This window comes from Lissotriton helveticus, chromosome 8, assembly GCF_964261635.1.
Source record: "Lissotriton helveticus chromosome 8, aLisHel1.1, whole genome shotgun sequence".
Classification (NCBI taxonomy): domain Eukaryota; kingdom Metazoa; phylum Chordata; class Amphibia; order Caudata; family Salamandridae; genus Lissotriton; species Lissotriton helveticus.
The window spans coordinates 350,300,762-350,317,493 of NC_136069.1; the positions used below are offsets into that span (position 1 = coordinate 350,300,762).

Here is a 16,732-nt window from a genome sequence, read left to right on the forward strand (position 1 = left end):
GTACTTGTTATAACCTGGACCTACCTGTAATGGGAGAAAAAGAAGATAACATTTCAGGCATGTAAGGTATACAACAGTTGTAGACACGGCCTTAGTGGTGAACTTTGTACTTTACTATTTGTGGTGAACGCCAATGCGATGGAGGACAATAAAATTAATAAAAACAGGTGGTGAACCCCCACAGTGAGCTATCGTGACTAATTGCCCCTATGGACATCTAGTGGTAAAGCAGAAATGCAGGACTGGACTCGCCCAATTCAGTATAGTAACCAGGCTCTAACAGTACCCGGTGGTCCACACATAAGGCTTTGCTCCTATGTGTGTCAGACTGGACACGAAGGAATGAAAAAGTTGAAGATGGCTGGTTCTAGTGAACTGCAAAGTACAGTGAGGTAAAGTAAAATGAAGTGGAGCCAAAGTCGAATGGCGTCAAGTTCAACTAGATTAAACAAAACACACAACAGTTACATTATATGTTAGATACCTTAACATTGCATTAGGTACATCTCGCAATTAGAGTTAATAAAAGGGGGATGGCTACCTACGCATGTGGCGGCATAATGGTAGTGTTGATGATGTGGCATGTTCTAGGTCAACACTTATGGTTGTCAGGTGAAATTAGAGGTGCCCTTAGAAAGTTAAAGAAGGCTGGTTCTTTGTAAACTGCAAGTTACAGTGATGTAAAGTAAAATGAAGTAGAGCCAAAGACAAATGGCGTCAAGTTCAACTAGATGTAACAACACACAACGGTTACATTCTATGTTAGATACCATAACACTGCATTAAGTGCATCTCACACTTCGAGTTGATAAAAGGGGATGGTTACCGACAAATGTGGTGGCATTATGGTAATGTTTAAGATGTAGCATGTTGTAGGTCAACACTTGTGGTGGTCAGGTAAAATTAGAGGTGCCCTTAAGGCCCTGTTTATTGGCCGAGCTGATTTATCTTGCTCTGCGTGGGCTCTTCGTGGAAAGACACCCCGCGTTTGTGTGGATTTCAGTTGGTTATGGCGTGGTGGAGAGCATGCCCCACTCTCTTCAGTGTGTATTAAAAATGCCAAAGCATGTAAAATAGAAAGGAAAAACGGGAAAGGCCGCGTTGTTTAAAAAGGTATGATTAGATCAACACTTAAACCCTCAAAGGAGCGGTGCCGGGTGGAGGCGTCCGCTTAGATAGTATTGCGGCTACAATAGTAATAGCGGCGGGGGGTTTTATGGTAATTACTCACCGCCCGTGCACTCATTGCAGCAGCAGGCGGAATGTGACGGTCCCGGTCGCTATATGTACAAGCGTGTACACGGGGTCGCGATAGTCAGTGGGACAGTGGCGGCGGGGCCGTGGTTGTACGGCACGCTGCAGATGACAATAATACGTGTACACCGCCTCCTCGTGTAGCTCAGTAACACGCGACAGCGATAGTGAGTAGGGCAAAGGTGGTGGAGCCGTGGTGGTTTGGCATGCTGGAGGGAGCAGATATCTGTAAACAAGAAGTGTTTCTTGGTCGCCTACTCACGATTAGCTGCCTTGTGCTGCTTCTTGTGACCTGCCCACTCCACCGGATCCAGGAGGTAGTGAGATCCTGGGCGGCCATAGACATAACCACATGGCAAAGTCATGTGACCATGGGCGGAGTCGATAGCCTAGGCTTGCTTCACAGGCGTAGCTGGCGGCCATCTTAGAATGGTGTTAATGTGCATTATAATCGCTGTAAACAGTGCAGCTCTATGCAGTGTCACTGAAAACGGTATGTTTTTGTAAGGGGTGTCTGTTTAATAACCCGATGCGTGTTCGGCAAAAGGTCAGTGCGCAGAGTACTAGCAAGGTAACCTAATATGGCCAAAGGTTACCGTTTCTGCGGAGGTGTTATATTTAAGTGGAGTTGCTAGTGGCCAATCTGAAAGTGGTGTCGGGGCAACCCTGTTTCCTACAAAACCGCGAATGGTTTTTTAACGGGTGCATTCATTAAATAACAAAACCCCTCCATCACTGGTGACTTACGTGCAGGGTGGCCATTAGCAGGGTGTAAAGCAGTTCTGGGGTCCCATATTTTACACAATAGTGATAGTGGAACGCACTATGGGTATTTGTGGTTTAGTTCTATCGTGGAGCTGTAGAAGGGGTTGTAGTAAATCCTCTATATTTACAAACAAAGCAACAATGTCGGTGCCGAGTAGCTCCTCGACATGCGTGTACAATCTCGGCTAAGCCCACTGGTTTCCCCTCTCAATTTGCTGAAGTGACATACAACCGCACGGGTGGTAGTCATGGCACGTGTTGGCAATTCAAGAAAATGTGGTGTCTCGTTTAGGTTTTAGTTTTAGGTTCTTATCGAGCTCCACGGTATTTCCTAATTAAGGCCATTGCTGTCTGAGGATAAGCGATGTATCCATCTCTGCTCCTTTGTGAAGAAGTTCAGTTTCGATGTTCGTGGGTTTGCTTCTAGAACTAACCACTTCACGGAATCAGGAGAGTGGTTCATTTCTAGATAGTGGGCACACATTTTGGTGTTGCTTTTGTGGCAGCGGAAGTTGCTGCGATGTTCCGAAATTCGCAATTTTATTGGGCGAGTCGTCATCCCCACATAGTAGAGGTCACATGGACATGTAAGGAGATATATCCAATTAGCAGTGTTGCAATTTGTGTGCGCTCTCATTTCCCAGACAAAGGGGTTATTCAATGTTATGGTCTTGTGTACTGAGGTACAGGCACATGCACTGCACATGCCACATGGGTGGTGCCCTCTGACCGTCGGTAAATGCCACAGAGTAGTCTGTTGGTTATTAATCTTTAGCCTTGGTCTTGTTTGCACAAGCATATCTTTGATGTTTTTTGAGCGTTTAAAAGCGAACCGTGGTTGCTCAAAGCTCATGGTGCCTGTGTTGAGGATGTTCCAATGTTTTTTCAGCACTTTAGTCAATTGATTGGAGGCTGGTGTGAAGGTGGTTACACACGTCAGCAATTCAGTATTGGTTTTCTCTCCTACTTTGTGTTTCAGGAGGCCTTCTCTATGGTTGTTTTGTGCTCGTTTTCTAGAGAGTGTGATACTCCTTTGAGGGTAATTCCTTGCGATTAGGTTTTTTGCAAGTGTTTCTGATTCAATTTTGTATTCCTCAACAGTACTACAGTTTCTTCTCACTCTTAGAAACTGTCCGAACTGCAAGTTTTCTTTGAGGGCTTTAGGGTGATGACTGTTGAAATATAACAGGCTATTGCGGTCAGTGCTTTTCCTGTACATAGTGGTTGCCAAGCCGCCACCTTCGATCTTAATTGTTAGATCGAGAAAGGCTATCTGGGAAGGGGATGCTGTGATGGTGAAATTCAGATAAGGGTTGAGGTTATTGATCGACCTGAAGAATTCGCCATGTGTCACAATCACCTGTCCCAAAAAAATCAGGGTATCGTCTATAAAACGCTTCCACAACCGGATGTTGTCACAGTATGGGTTAGAGTCGTGGAATATGTGTCGCCCCTCAAAAGCCGCCATGTAGAGGCAGGCCAAACTAGGAGCGAAGGTACTCCCCATGGAAGTACCTTGCATCTGGTGTTAGAGCTGGCCCCTGAACTCGAAGAAATTTTCGGTCAGGGCCAGTGTTGCACATTCCATTATGAAAGCAGGCGGAGTAGGTGATTCCCAGGCGGTAGCATTTAATACTTCCTCAATCACTTCTAGAGTGGCCCTCTGTGGGATGTTAGTATAGAGGGCCTCAACATCTATAGTGATGAGGAAGTTGATCTGGTCGGTGTCTTGGAATTGGTCCAGCAACCGCAATACGTCCGTGATGTCTTGTATATATGATGGCATAAGTTTAACCAACGGCTGTAAAAAATGGTCACAAAATTGTGAGGGGTTCTAGGACGGAATCTATTCCAAAGACTATTGGTCGTCCCGGTACTGGTGAGACCCCCTTATGAATCTTTGGTAGTATGTAGAAATAGGGGATCTTAGGTTCTCTTTTCATGAGGAAGGTAGCCTCCTTCTTGCTCAGCCATCCTTGACTCTCTGCAGAGTCAACCAGTCCCGTGATTGTTCTATTGAGACGCTGAGCTGGGTTCCTAGGAATGAGTGTGTAATATTTCCTATTACTCAGTGGTCTGAGGCATTCTGTATCATAGTCTATTGTCGCCATTACGACCGTGGCCCCACCTTTGTCGGCTTGTTTCACTATGATCGTAGGGTCGTTAGCAAGGGATTCGAGTGCCAACATCTCTTTTCTTGAGATGTTATTGAAATGCTTAAGTCCAGTAAGGCTATCACATCTTTTAATACTGCCTGTTCGTAGTTAAGCACCTCATTTGTAACCATCCCGCTATGTGGGGTAAAGGTGGATGGGTTATGCAAACCAGAATCTTCGTGAGGTTCAGGGGCCTTCCCCTCAAAAAATGATTTGAGGCGTATCATGCGAAAAAACTGGTGTCGCTCGCAAGTCTGTTTGAAATGGTCCACCTTAGATGTGGGGACAAATCCTAATCCTTTCTGAAAGACGTTTTCTTCTGTGTTTGTCAGTTGTCGCGATGACAGGTTGACCACTAGGTTTGTTTTTTGGAGGTGTGACTCCTGGTGTCCACCATCCGTTGTTGTGGTTCCTCCCATTGCACCCTTTTCTCCTGTTGGTTGCCTCTTCTTCGCCCGCGCCCTCTGTCCCAACCTCTGCCTAAAAAAGGCTGGCTCATGCCTTTGGGTCCAAACTGGGGTGGGCATTGAGGTCCAAACTGGGGTGGTCCTTGTGGAAACACAGGGTACTGCCAAAAAGCTGTTCCCTGGTAATGGGGCGGTGGAAAGGAGTTGTAATCTTGTCTACCTCCTCGCACCCTGTGTTGGTTAGGTCTCCAGTCCTCTGTACTGGAGTCACTGTTGCTGGAGGAGCCTCTCGCTATCTCCTGGACCCGGTGGAGTGGGCAGGTCACAAGGAGCAGCACAAGGCAGCTAATCGTGAGTAGGTGACCAAGAGACACTTCTTGTTTACAGATATCTGCTCCCTCCAGCATGCCAAACCACCACAGCTCCACAACCTTTGCCCTACTCACTATCGCTGTCCTGTGTTACTGAGAGACACGAGGAGGCGGTACACACGTATTATTGTCATCTGCAGCGTGCCGTACAACCATGGCCCCGCCGCCACTGTCCCACTGACTATCGCGACCCCGTGTACACGCTTGTACATATAGCGACCGGGACCGGCACATTCCGCCTGCTGCTGCAACGAGTGCAAGGGCGGTGAGTAATCACCATAAAAACCCCTGCCGCTATTACTATTGAGCCGCAATACTATCTAAGCGGACGCCTCCACCCGGCACCGCTCCTTTGAGGGTTTAAGTGTTGATCTAATCATACCTTTTTAAACAACGCAGCCTTTCCTGTTTTTCCTTTCCATTTTACATGCTTTGGCATTTGCATACACACTGAAGAGAGCAGGGGCATGCTCTCCACCACGCCATAACCAACTGACACCCACACGAACGCGGGGGGTCTTTCCACGAAGAGCCCACGCAGACCAAGATAAATCAGCTCGGCCAATAGACAGGGCCTTAAGGGCACCTCTAATTTTACCTGATAACCACAAGTGTTGACCTAGAACATGCCACATCTTAAACATTACCATAATGCCGCCACATGTGTCGGTAACCATCCCCTTTTATCAACTCTAAGTGTGAGATGCACTTAATGCAGTGTTATGGTATCTAGCAAAGAATGTAACCGTTGTGTGTTGTGTTACATCTAGTTGAACTTGACGCCATTTGTCTTTGGCTCTACTTTATTTTACTTTACATCACAGTAACTTGCAGTTTACAAAGAACCAGCCTTCTTTAACGTTCTACGGGCACCTCTAATTTCACCTGACAACCATAAGTGTTGACCTAGAACATGCCGCATCATCAACACTAATGCTGCCACATGCGTCGGTAACCATCCCCTTTCATCAACTCTAATTGTGAGATGTACCTAATGCAATGTTAAGGTATCTAACATATAATGTAACAGTTGTGTGTTTTGTTGAACCTAGTTGAACTTGATGCCATTCGACTTTGGCTCCACTTAATTTTACCTCACTGCACTTTGCAGTTCACTAGAACCAGCCTTCTTTAACTTTTTCATTCCTTCGTGTCCAGTCCGACACACATAGGAGTAAAGCCTTATGCGTGGAGCCTGGTTACTATACTGAATTGGGTGAGTGCAGTCCTGCATTTCTGCTGTACCACTGGATGTCCACAGGGGCAATTAGTCCCAATAGCTCACTGTGGGGGGTTCACCACCTGTTTTTATGAATTTTATTGTCCTCCATCGCATTGGTGTTCACCACAAATAGTAAAGAACAGAGTTAAGGCCGTGTCTACAACTGTTGTATACCTTACATGCCTGAAATGTTATCTTTTTCTCCCATTACAGGTAGATCCAGGTTATAACAGGTATATTTACTAGTAGACACTTCTTCTGCTATGGATAAACTGTGTTACCAGTAGATTTTAGGTGTAGATAATTTTCTTCTTTTTTCGGTCCTGAAGAATCGTGAGTACATTCACGTTACGCGAGAAACATGTTGACCTACATCTTTCAACAAAGGACATTCTGACATGAGACATTACACTCGGATGAGTGCCTTGTTCACTGTTTATAACTAGGATAGGAGACCCCCAGAATAAATTAACCTATGCCAGGTACTCCCAATCCTATTTTAACTCACCACTGCACATATACACGATTCTGGACCCACACCCGCACTTCACCACACGGCTGTTGGATAAAAGATCTACGATAAAGTGCCCCTTTTTAGGGAGCCCGTTGGGTATTGAACCGCCGACCCATCGAGGAGTAGCCCATATGATGAAGCATGACACCTGAGAGGGTGTGTGAGGGCATTACAATCCAATGAATGGATTTCCAACTGTAGACCCTAAGTGGGTATAGCTGGACCCAGTCTTTTGTTGACTCTGCCACTAGAGGAACAGCATAACACCACTTCTTTGATATTGAACCCAAAATAGGGTCTTCATGTGCGTACTTAGTAATGGAAGAAAATTCACCTAAGAATACACTTTAAATTCATTCATTCATAAAGAGATCAAATTCTGGAAATAAAAAGAGTAGAATTTCACTCAGTGGTATATGATAGAGGTTTACTGGACTAAAGGCACCGCACTATCACTGGTCCCTTTTCTCACGGCGGGGGTACTTCTTTCTGCAAAACTGACGAAGCCAGTTAGGCTCCTTATCATGCAAGTCAAACATAACTTGCATGCATCGTTGTATCCACAGGCCAGTTACAAATGATGAAACCGTGCAAACACACTTTCTAAGGTGACCATTACTTGAAAGTGGCAGTCTGACGGCCCCACTAGTCTCCCCAAACAACCAGTTTAAAGATTTAATTAGCAGATAAGTAGCAAAAGTTTTTCAAACATGAACATGAAACAACGTTGCTCAGAATTGCTTTAACTATCTTGAGCGCCTGATCTAAACAAGTACACGGAAGGTCAAGAGATGTAATAAAAAGAAAACAGTAGAGATCACAACTTAAAAGCATCAACACTCACCGCATTCAAACTGTGAAAAGTGTATCAAGTTAGGAGACAAAATAAAAACTAGCTCTCACCCTTCTTACTTCCTCAAATGTTGGACAGAAAACCAGAACTACCAACCAAATTATGCTAAAAAGATATTTCTACTTTTGCCATCACATTTTAATGCACACCACTGGTAGAAATTCTAGCAGACCAATTACAAAGTGTTTCCATTTGATCCAGTTTCTAGCATATTTGCATCTCCTGAACCCACTGTGGAGAAAACTCCAGCTACAAACTGGTATTGGTTACAAGTGTCTAATTGTATTAGTTGCAATAAGTCTCTTAGGCTGCTGCAGGTTTTCAGGGAAAGTACATTACACAAGATTCACTTGATATTTATTCGCAGTTTAAGATAGGTCAATGACAAAGATGTTCACATACATCGCTTTGTCTGCACAACTATTTCAAATTCCCCTTCCCACCCACAAAACAAATTTTTCCCCAAAAATGTCACCTAATGTGAGGAAAAGAAGGAAAAAAAAGTTTCACAGCCTTGTCGTCACTATTGCATTTGCAAGATGCACTCTCATAGGAAAGACCCAGGAAACAGGTATATTTTGTAACAACAAGGGAACCCAACCAAGTCGACCAGGGCCCTTGGGAGTCAATTATTTTCAACAACAATGGCCCCCAGAAAGTGAAATGGAAACCAAAAAATGAATATAGACTCAATCGTAGCTATATTTAGTGGACTTGTCTAGTCGGACAGAGGTCTGATATTTACTTGTAGGCTTAGAGACAGTAATACACAAAAATACATAAAATGGGACACAATCCTGTGTCCTACTTAGCCAGTTGAGTACCAAACAAGGGAAAACGAACAACAGGGGGCTCAGGCAAAGCTTTTCGGTTTGTTACATAAAGGAATATACAGTGTCAAGAGAACAAATCAATACAAACACCTTCACAGCAGAATGAACGAAAGTTTTTGTGCGTATAAGGTGTATTAAGGTGTCAACGGCGTTTCGATCGGTTTGAGAAATGGGTGGATCATCATCAGGACATTAATACTATGCCTGATAAATAGAGCCTCATTGGTCTGGGGGAGGAAGGGGAAGGAAGATACATAAGCGAAAAGGTTGGTACAATAACAGAATTAATGGGAGGCGACAACGCAGTACCCGCAGCATGCATTTCAGACTAGGGAGTGCTGGTTTGCATGCATTTAGGATGCGAGAACAGCATGGGCCAGTGTGAGGCATGTGGTGTGGGATGTGAAGATGGTGTGTTCAGGTTGTGTATGGACAGGATCATAAGGCGGTGTGCAGACAAGATGAAGAGGGGAATGAGAGGTTAGCCATGTCGCTGTACCTTGCTAGGTAGTAAGGAACACTAGTAGGAGTAATCAAGAGATACATACACAGCGAGTGCATTCTACGGAAAAAGACATAATCATGACAGGTGATGTGGGTCATGCGTGATTAATCTGGTCACACGCGGCGGCATAGCAGCACATTCATTCCAACTCGCATTAGTCAAGACTCTCAAAGCGGTATATAGTGATGGTAAATTCAAGTATAGTCAAGGTGCGTGGCAGGGTTAGTTATTCAGCAAGGTGCATCTAGTCAGCAAACAAGGCCATAAGATGATTGCTATTACCCCAGTACAGTACTTATAGTTGCAATCATCATCCCTAAATCGTGCTTATCTAAGCTACTCAATGCAGCAATTATTAAGTACGATGGCTGCCATTATTCTAATTCAGTTCCAAACATAATTAGTGCATTTTTGGAGCTACTTAATGCAGTAAGGTAGGCACAGGAACAAATCACAAGGGAATCTCACCAGTGATAATTTAATCAATGTAGTCTCCAGCTATAGACAAAAGCTCCAACGGTCAGGGAGATAACACCCACTAATGACTCTCACCATTCAACATAAAGCTAGAACAGAAGACACAACAGGCTAGAACTGAAGAAAGAATACCACAGCCCGGTTTGTTTCCCTCGACATGACAACACTGCAGGACCTTCTGATACCTTAAGCAGTACATGGACCTGTGAGATAGAAAGTGTTTGAGGGTGAATGGCAGGCAAAGAGGACGATGGTTGGAGAAGCAGGAAAGTATTCAGTTGAGAACATTTAATCAGCACCAAATACACAACACTCCCTGGGAAAACAAGAATGATGGTTGTAGAGCTGGTGGATGAAAATCAGTGGTAAATGGAGGAAGGCAAAGTCCACTGTAGAATAGGAAGGAGAGGAAAACAGGCCCAGTCTTATTAAACTGACAATTTAGGTCATTCAGCTTTAAATACTCCTTGTGGTACTGAGCCACAAGGAGTTGTGACTACCCTAGAAATATAGGAGGAAGGCATAAACTCTAGCCCTCTAACTTTGCTCTGAGAAGGTGGTAGAAAGAGAATGGGGAGTTAATCTGGGAGAGGAAGAGACATTACCCACGTCTAATATCATGTTAGTATGTCTGAAGCAATACGGAGACAACATCTAGAGAGTCATACCCCAAACTGTCCTTGGAAACAAAAAGCACATTCCAAGTTCTTTCAGACAAAATCCGGGCTAATTTTATTCTTTCGGATGTGTCAATTAATAAAGTTAAATAGGGTATTAAGTTATTGATTAGGTTGTTTCAAATGTGTTGATCCCTGCCATTATATATATTTTAAAAAAATATTAGTGGCCAGCTTGGCCACAAAATGAAAATGACCCACATTTTAGATGTTTACAAGCAGAGTCCACACATGTGAAGTGCATTTTTTGAGTTGTCCTAATTCTATATTCTCATTTTGCATATCAACGATTAACAAAAGACGTGGGTTGCAATGATTCACCGCAATGTTGAAATATTTGTATTTTAGGACGTTTCAGTAACACACTAGTAAGACGCCAACGGGATGTAGATATGTTCCAATTTATGACATATCAACCAAGACTCAATGAATGAGTGACAAAAAAGACATTTACATCATCTCCATGTTCGATCAAGGCTGAGGTGCTCCAAATTACACTGGTATGCCAGGAATCTCAAAGATGCATGTACTGTAGGTTAGGATTACCAATAAATGAAAACAAAGACCCATGAGTGTGCTTCACATTAGGAATATAGCTTTCTTGTTGTAAGGGGTTTAAACTGTGAAAGCAAAACAAAACTGTACTGGGTTAGACGTAGAGCAAGATCTTATGGCTGTGTGAAAGAATAATCATCTACCGATGATGTCCACTCACAGCAAAAATCCGATCCTTTGGAATAGTCCTTTAAAACAGGAAAAGCCTTGCTCTAAAATGGAGCCCTACTTTTGTTTCAAGTGCTATGCCTATCTCTGTTAGGCAGTCTTCTTTATCCCCTTCCGTGCGGGGGTAATTCCCCCGCTGTGCTAGAGGGCCGCGCAGTGCCCCCATGCTCATGACGAGCTCAGCTCGTCATGAGGTACGGCGCTCGTGTGCTTATGACGAGCTGAGCTCGTCATGGGCCCACCCGTTCCCGTGGAACGCTCAGCACAGCAGGGGAATTATCCCCGCATACACTCGTCATGAGCACCGGAGCGCCGTGCCTCATGACAAGCTCAGCTCGTCATGAGCATCGATGGTGTTAATAGTATAATTTCTCAGTGAGGGCTAAACAGAGCAGACTTGAACACTGGCAATATATGCAAAGGTGTTGGCAACTCAAACATCAAATCCAAAATAAAGTACCCCTTGCCGTACATTATAAGGATATTGCAAGTCACCACGGAGTTCCATGACCATGTTGAGGAACTAGGCCAAATACCAAGCTCCTTGATAAGGTCATGCAACTCGAAATGTGAATTGCAATCTCCTTATAAGGTATGGTTGATACTAATACGGGGGCATACCATCAGCCTTCCCAAAACCACATAAATTCTTGGTGTATTGCTCTTTTATTTTCATCACAAGGAGGGGGGGGGGGGGGGGACTCAGTTTCCCTCTGCAGAATTCTGCGGATTTACAAAAAAGCTCTGCAAGATTCTGCAGAGTTGCGCCAATGGGTGGAAATATGCATGTTGCACTGAAATTTAGCCCAGTAGCGATCAGCGCTGAAAAATCAGTGTGAGAGGTGCACTACAGTGTGTGGCCGTTTTTGTTCATTTTGCTGCTACTCAAGTAGAAAATCTACTTCAGCTGCAGCTGATCTACCTGAGAAGCAGCCATCTGATCGTGATCGCCCAAGTTAGAAAATAGCACGAGGGGATGCCAAATATCACTCATATTGCTGGATCCTCGCTGGAAATAAATTCTGCCACTGGTGTAATTTGGCCAGAACTCTGTGTTATAAGAGTAATGCCAAATTCTGGCAATTTCGTGGGCAGATTGAAACATTCCACCCACCTCTATTCATTACCGACAAAAAGAATACATTCAGAATATGTACTAGGATATTAAACACACCAAAAGCAGTTAGTAATTTTTGAAAAACAGATATTCGATTCAGTTTAATAAAAGTCTGGTTAAAAAACATATTGTGGATTCCAATGTTCCTACAGTGACCTATTACAAGGAAAAAATAAACATGTTGCCCAAAAAATATCTATTTTCTGCTGATCACTTTTTCATGATAGAAAAAGATTTCAGAGGAAGGAAAAGCCAGTTCCTGCTTCATTTCTTTAAACTGAGGCTGTAATGTTGCTCCGTGACCTGCCTTTCACCCTTGATATTGGCTCTGATAACAGACATTGTGAGGTAAGAACTCAACTTTGATATCTCTTTACAGTTGAGCTGCCATGTCATGTTTTTTAGAGGACTCTAGGTGCACTGCAATTCGCCTATAATAAGGAAATTAGAGATGGGCTTTTCTCAAGAGACTGCAGGTTCCATGTATTATAAGGGAATCATGCAAAATACATTATGATACTGATATCAATGGTACATCTGCGACCAGCTCAACTAAACCTCAGTAAGTGCCCTCAGTAACTAGGCCACATATTAGACTGCAATTGGACGTTTTTTACGGTCAATATAACCACTGAAAGACTAGTGAACAACTCTGGGTGACCGCATCCATCCATCGTGGTAAATACTGCTGTCTTGTTGCACATTCATTTCATCAATCATTTACCACTGGCTAGGGGTTGGGAGCAGTATCAATATTAACTCTGTACTGATAGCAACTATATTTTACTGCTCTATAACCAAATCACACAGATGAAGAACGGCTGGAATCTCAGAACTCAAATACATTAAACACAGGCATGACATATGCCATATTACTCGGTCATCACAGGACCCACAACACTCGCCACCAAAGACCACCAAATGCAATCTGTCCCCCGTCTCCACGCAAAATCGCTGGACAATGGGCATGCCTACCAAAAAATATATAAATACTTAGGAAATTGTACATTTCTCCAGTCTCTGGCCTCACATAGTACACAAGGAACTGCTAAATCCCTCCAGTCGCAGACATCAAGATCATAAATGCACAAATCGATGAATTAGGAACAGCTTACTCCACAGGAAATCTTAACAGACCACAATACCCATAAGACAATACTCATAAAAAAAATTCGAATAAGGCTCCTGCCTGTGTGAAAATCTCAAGGTAAAGTCAATGAAAGAGATGCAAGGCCATGCCAATCAGAGAACGTGTGCTATACAAACAAGAAAACCTGGGGAAAAAACTGGGTTGGCATGTTTTTTTACTTGGACGCACCACCTTCTTGTGTTAGTGAGCTTCACACAGAAGCTCACTGTAGGAAATAGGTCTCCGGGGAAAACATCTGTGTACAGCGTCACTTCTCAGAACAACGTGTGCAAGGTCTGAAAATACAGATGTGGAACTATACTTAAAGGAGGAAACAACCTATAAAAAAACAACTCTTGCTTGCCTAAGCAAATCGCTAATCACACCATATCAACCTTGAAAGAAAGGAGAACACAAAAGAATTTCTGTTGTTGACACAAAAGAAACATTTAAAAGCCGAATAAACATAAAAATTAGGTTCTACTTCACACAATCAGCACAAGAGGAACCGCAATACACGCCATAAGAAACGTTGTACAAAAATATTTAGTATGTGAACGTTGACATACACTTTACGAATTATCTACATATGGACGAAGGGTAGTGTCAGGCCAATCCCTATAGACCAATTTTTTTTCCAAGGGGCAATAAGCCATTAGCAAGACATAAACAAACTGTCAGGTTAAAAACAACAGTTATGAGTAACAATACTACTTTATAAGCTTGGTTTAGGGGAAATTTGCAGGGGGTATTTGTGCCACTTCAAGAAATGTCCATTTGGGTTTTATGTGGCAAAGAACTAGTAATGGAGTGGGGGAGCCGAAGCATGATGGAATAGAACGCATAACAGAGCGGTAACCAATATCTTAGATTAATTCCACCATTCCATCATTCATCGTTTGTTGTGCTGCCCAGGAGAAGCGGTTAATGAGCTCCTGAGTATCGACCTCTTAATTTAGCATAGTAATGGTCCTTACTATTTCTGACTTATTCCAAACCACCCACAAACTCCTATAAAATATACAACATCTTGGAGTCCCAAACGGGACGCGCTCACTCCGTTTTAAATTACACACTGGTACAAAAGTGACCTCGCACACATAAATGACGATTCATGTACAATATCCACGCAGCTTATTTCAGCCATACACGAATGTAGCTTCGGTACAGCGATGTCGTTTAAACGGTTGGCCTTGGGCACTTCAAGCCCAGATTACCAAATTCTTAAGAAACATTGGACCTTTCTGAGATCAACGGTGTAAAGGTCAATGGAGATCAACGGAGCTAACTGCCCCCAGCAATACGACAAGACAGTACACACCATGGGCGGAAATCCATGTGTTGTAATGCTTGTATTTGGAGAATAAATGCTGTTCACACAACGTTTCATTCGACTGGGGCAATACAATATTTATTGGACAATCGCCCCTTCATTATAAAAAAAAAGTACTTGCCTTAAAGCTATTAAAACATGACAATAGCCATAAAACACACCAAAACATGGAATACGTTCAACATATTACATTAGCCTGACTAGGTGGGATGCAATTAACCCGTTCTGAGTACGGTATCTTGAGCCAGCTCACCTGCCTTCGACTGACAGATGTGGGACAAGCCCATGAAAATTCTATAGGATGCTGCTAGAAATGATGGCTCCCACCCTTGAAATGCTGACAGCATCTGGCGCACTGGTTTATAGCACCCGTACAGCACCGGTGAGAACAACATCAATTCATCTCAGAGCCACGGTGAGAGGATAAAATGATGGGCAGCCAAAGAGACATGCGCTCTCTTTAGTGTTGTCTGCCTTCCTGGACATGGTCAAGTGTGCTCGTTTTCTCAATATGGAACTTCTTTTCGTTTCCCAAACAGCAGGCACCACTGTTAGTTTGGGAAACAACACGATGTGTGGCATATGATGGGTGCTTACTGCAGCAATGTGTCTGTTGGAGACAAACAATCGGGCGAGACAACAAGCTAAAATCATGAAAACATAGTACAAATGCATACAAGTACGTCTACAGCAAGGCCTCCGGAGCCGTGAACATACGCGGATCAGCGCAGGGTCAACTGAACAGGCAGAGCACAAGCTGGCATTTTTCTGGATCAAAATGTCAAACACTGCTGGAAAAACCTTTACTGTCTAATGCCCAAGTTCAACTGAAACAGGAACTCCTCCTGCAGCACTGCGTTTGCTCGGGCTCTAGAATGCCTAGAAGGACAGACAGACAGCACTTGCGCAAAATAACTGTGTGGCAGGGCCCACCACCCCAGTGCCCTTGTTAATGCCCCGAGTATGCGTATTTCAATTATAACGATATATTGCAATATTCGAGAATTCCGGGCAACGAATGTCTCCAAACTTCGTCACAGAGGAACATCGACAAGCCAGGTAAAATAAATAAGATCCAACCCTGCAAACACCCTTTTCGACCCCCCGGCCCCCTTTCTTGACAGCAGTAAAAGACAGCAGTGTTAAAGGAATATGTGCAGGTCGGAGGTCGATGTTCTTACCATGTCTGGGGGGACAGAGGCGTTGGACATCTTGATGGCGAGATCCTAGCTAAGAGCTTCGGCTACACGATGACCAGGCGAGTTTCAAAAGAAAAAAAACGCGTCTTTGTTTTTCCTCTTTTATGTGTTACAGAGGTAAAATCCGGTTGTAATGATCTTCAAGGTGGCAGCCGAGAGAGAGGCTCCTTTTGTCAGCAGCGCTTAGATCAGGTAACACTGGGCATTAAATGTTTCCTTGCTGCCAGTCCTCTGGAAGGGAAGCCCCTGTGTTTCTTCCACTACTGTTTTGGAAACGACTTTCCTCACGACAAACTCCAACGAGACGACCACCACAAAACAAAATACGAAATAATGCCCCTTTCACTCCCGAGAGGACTCCCACGGCCAGTCTTCAAAAGTTGTACTGAGATGCCGATGTATTTACTGCAAACAAGGTGAAAATAAACATTGGCCAAGACGGGGGAGGGGTGAACTAACCCTCCGGGGGTGGAGGAAGGCAGCTTCCTGTGGGTGCGCAGGCAGTGGATATGCAGGGCAGAGGGGGGCAGGGCTGGAGCTGCAGTCCTCGGTGCCAGCGGCCGTGAGCAGTCCTTTCCCCCTGCTCCGCCGCCCGGGCGATCCCTCCTGCTCTACGGTGCCTCCGCGCAGCCTCAGCCCCGGGTCTCGCCCCTCCGCCCGGCCCCGCTTCACTCGGACGGTGCGCTGAAGCTGAACCTCCCTCCGCTTCCTGCTGTCATTCCGAGATTCAAAGAAACATGGCCGCAGAGGCAGGGCGGGGACGAGAGGCGAGACGCGTCACCGAGGCCGCCCAGTCAGACAGACGTCACCCCCGGGTGCCCACCCCCGGCCTCAGCCCTCCACGGGGAATGTAGTTTGAAGACTAGTTTCTCTCAGAAATCTGTTTAAACACAGGGGTGTTATTCTATAATAGTTCAAAATAAAAATCAAGAGCGAAAGGACGGCTCTTCAGGGTTACATAAGATTCTCTTTTAATAAGATCGCCATCTTGGAATAGGCGAATTATTCTTACTGGACTGCTGCAATCTCTTTAAACTCAAGGAGAGCATTAAGAGATTTGTATGAAAACAGTCTGAAAGTACACATTGGGACTCTTACGGACTCTTAATCTAAAAAGTGTAGGTAGTTAGTTGTTTGGAAATTGTGTAAGACCATCAAACTGCTGCTCAATTGTACTATATTGGATTTATGTGGCCC

At 44.2% G+C, this 16,732-nt stretch overlaps 1 protein-coding gene across 1 annotated transcript in view; it reads right to left on the reverse strand.

Moving 5' to 3' along the window:
• UBL3 (ubiquitin like 3) overlaps positions 1–16,314 on the reverse strand; it is a 310,133-nt gene extending 293,819 nt beyond the window's left edge. The window contains exon 1 of the mRNA XM_078657134.1: positions 15,518–16,314. Within this exon, the coding sequence (XP_078513260.1) occupies positions 15,518–15,547 (30 nt within the window). The 5' untranslated portion in view covers positions 15,548–16,314. The remainder of the gene's footprint in view (positions 1–15,517) is intronic.
• Between the last annotated feature and the right edge of the window lie 418 nt (positions 16,315–16,732).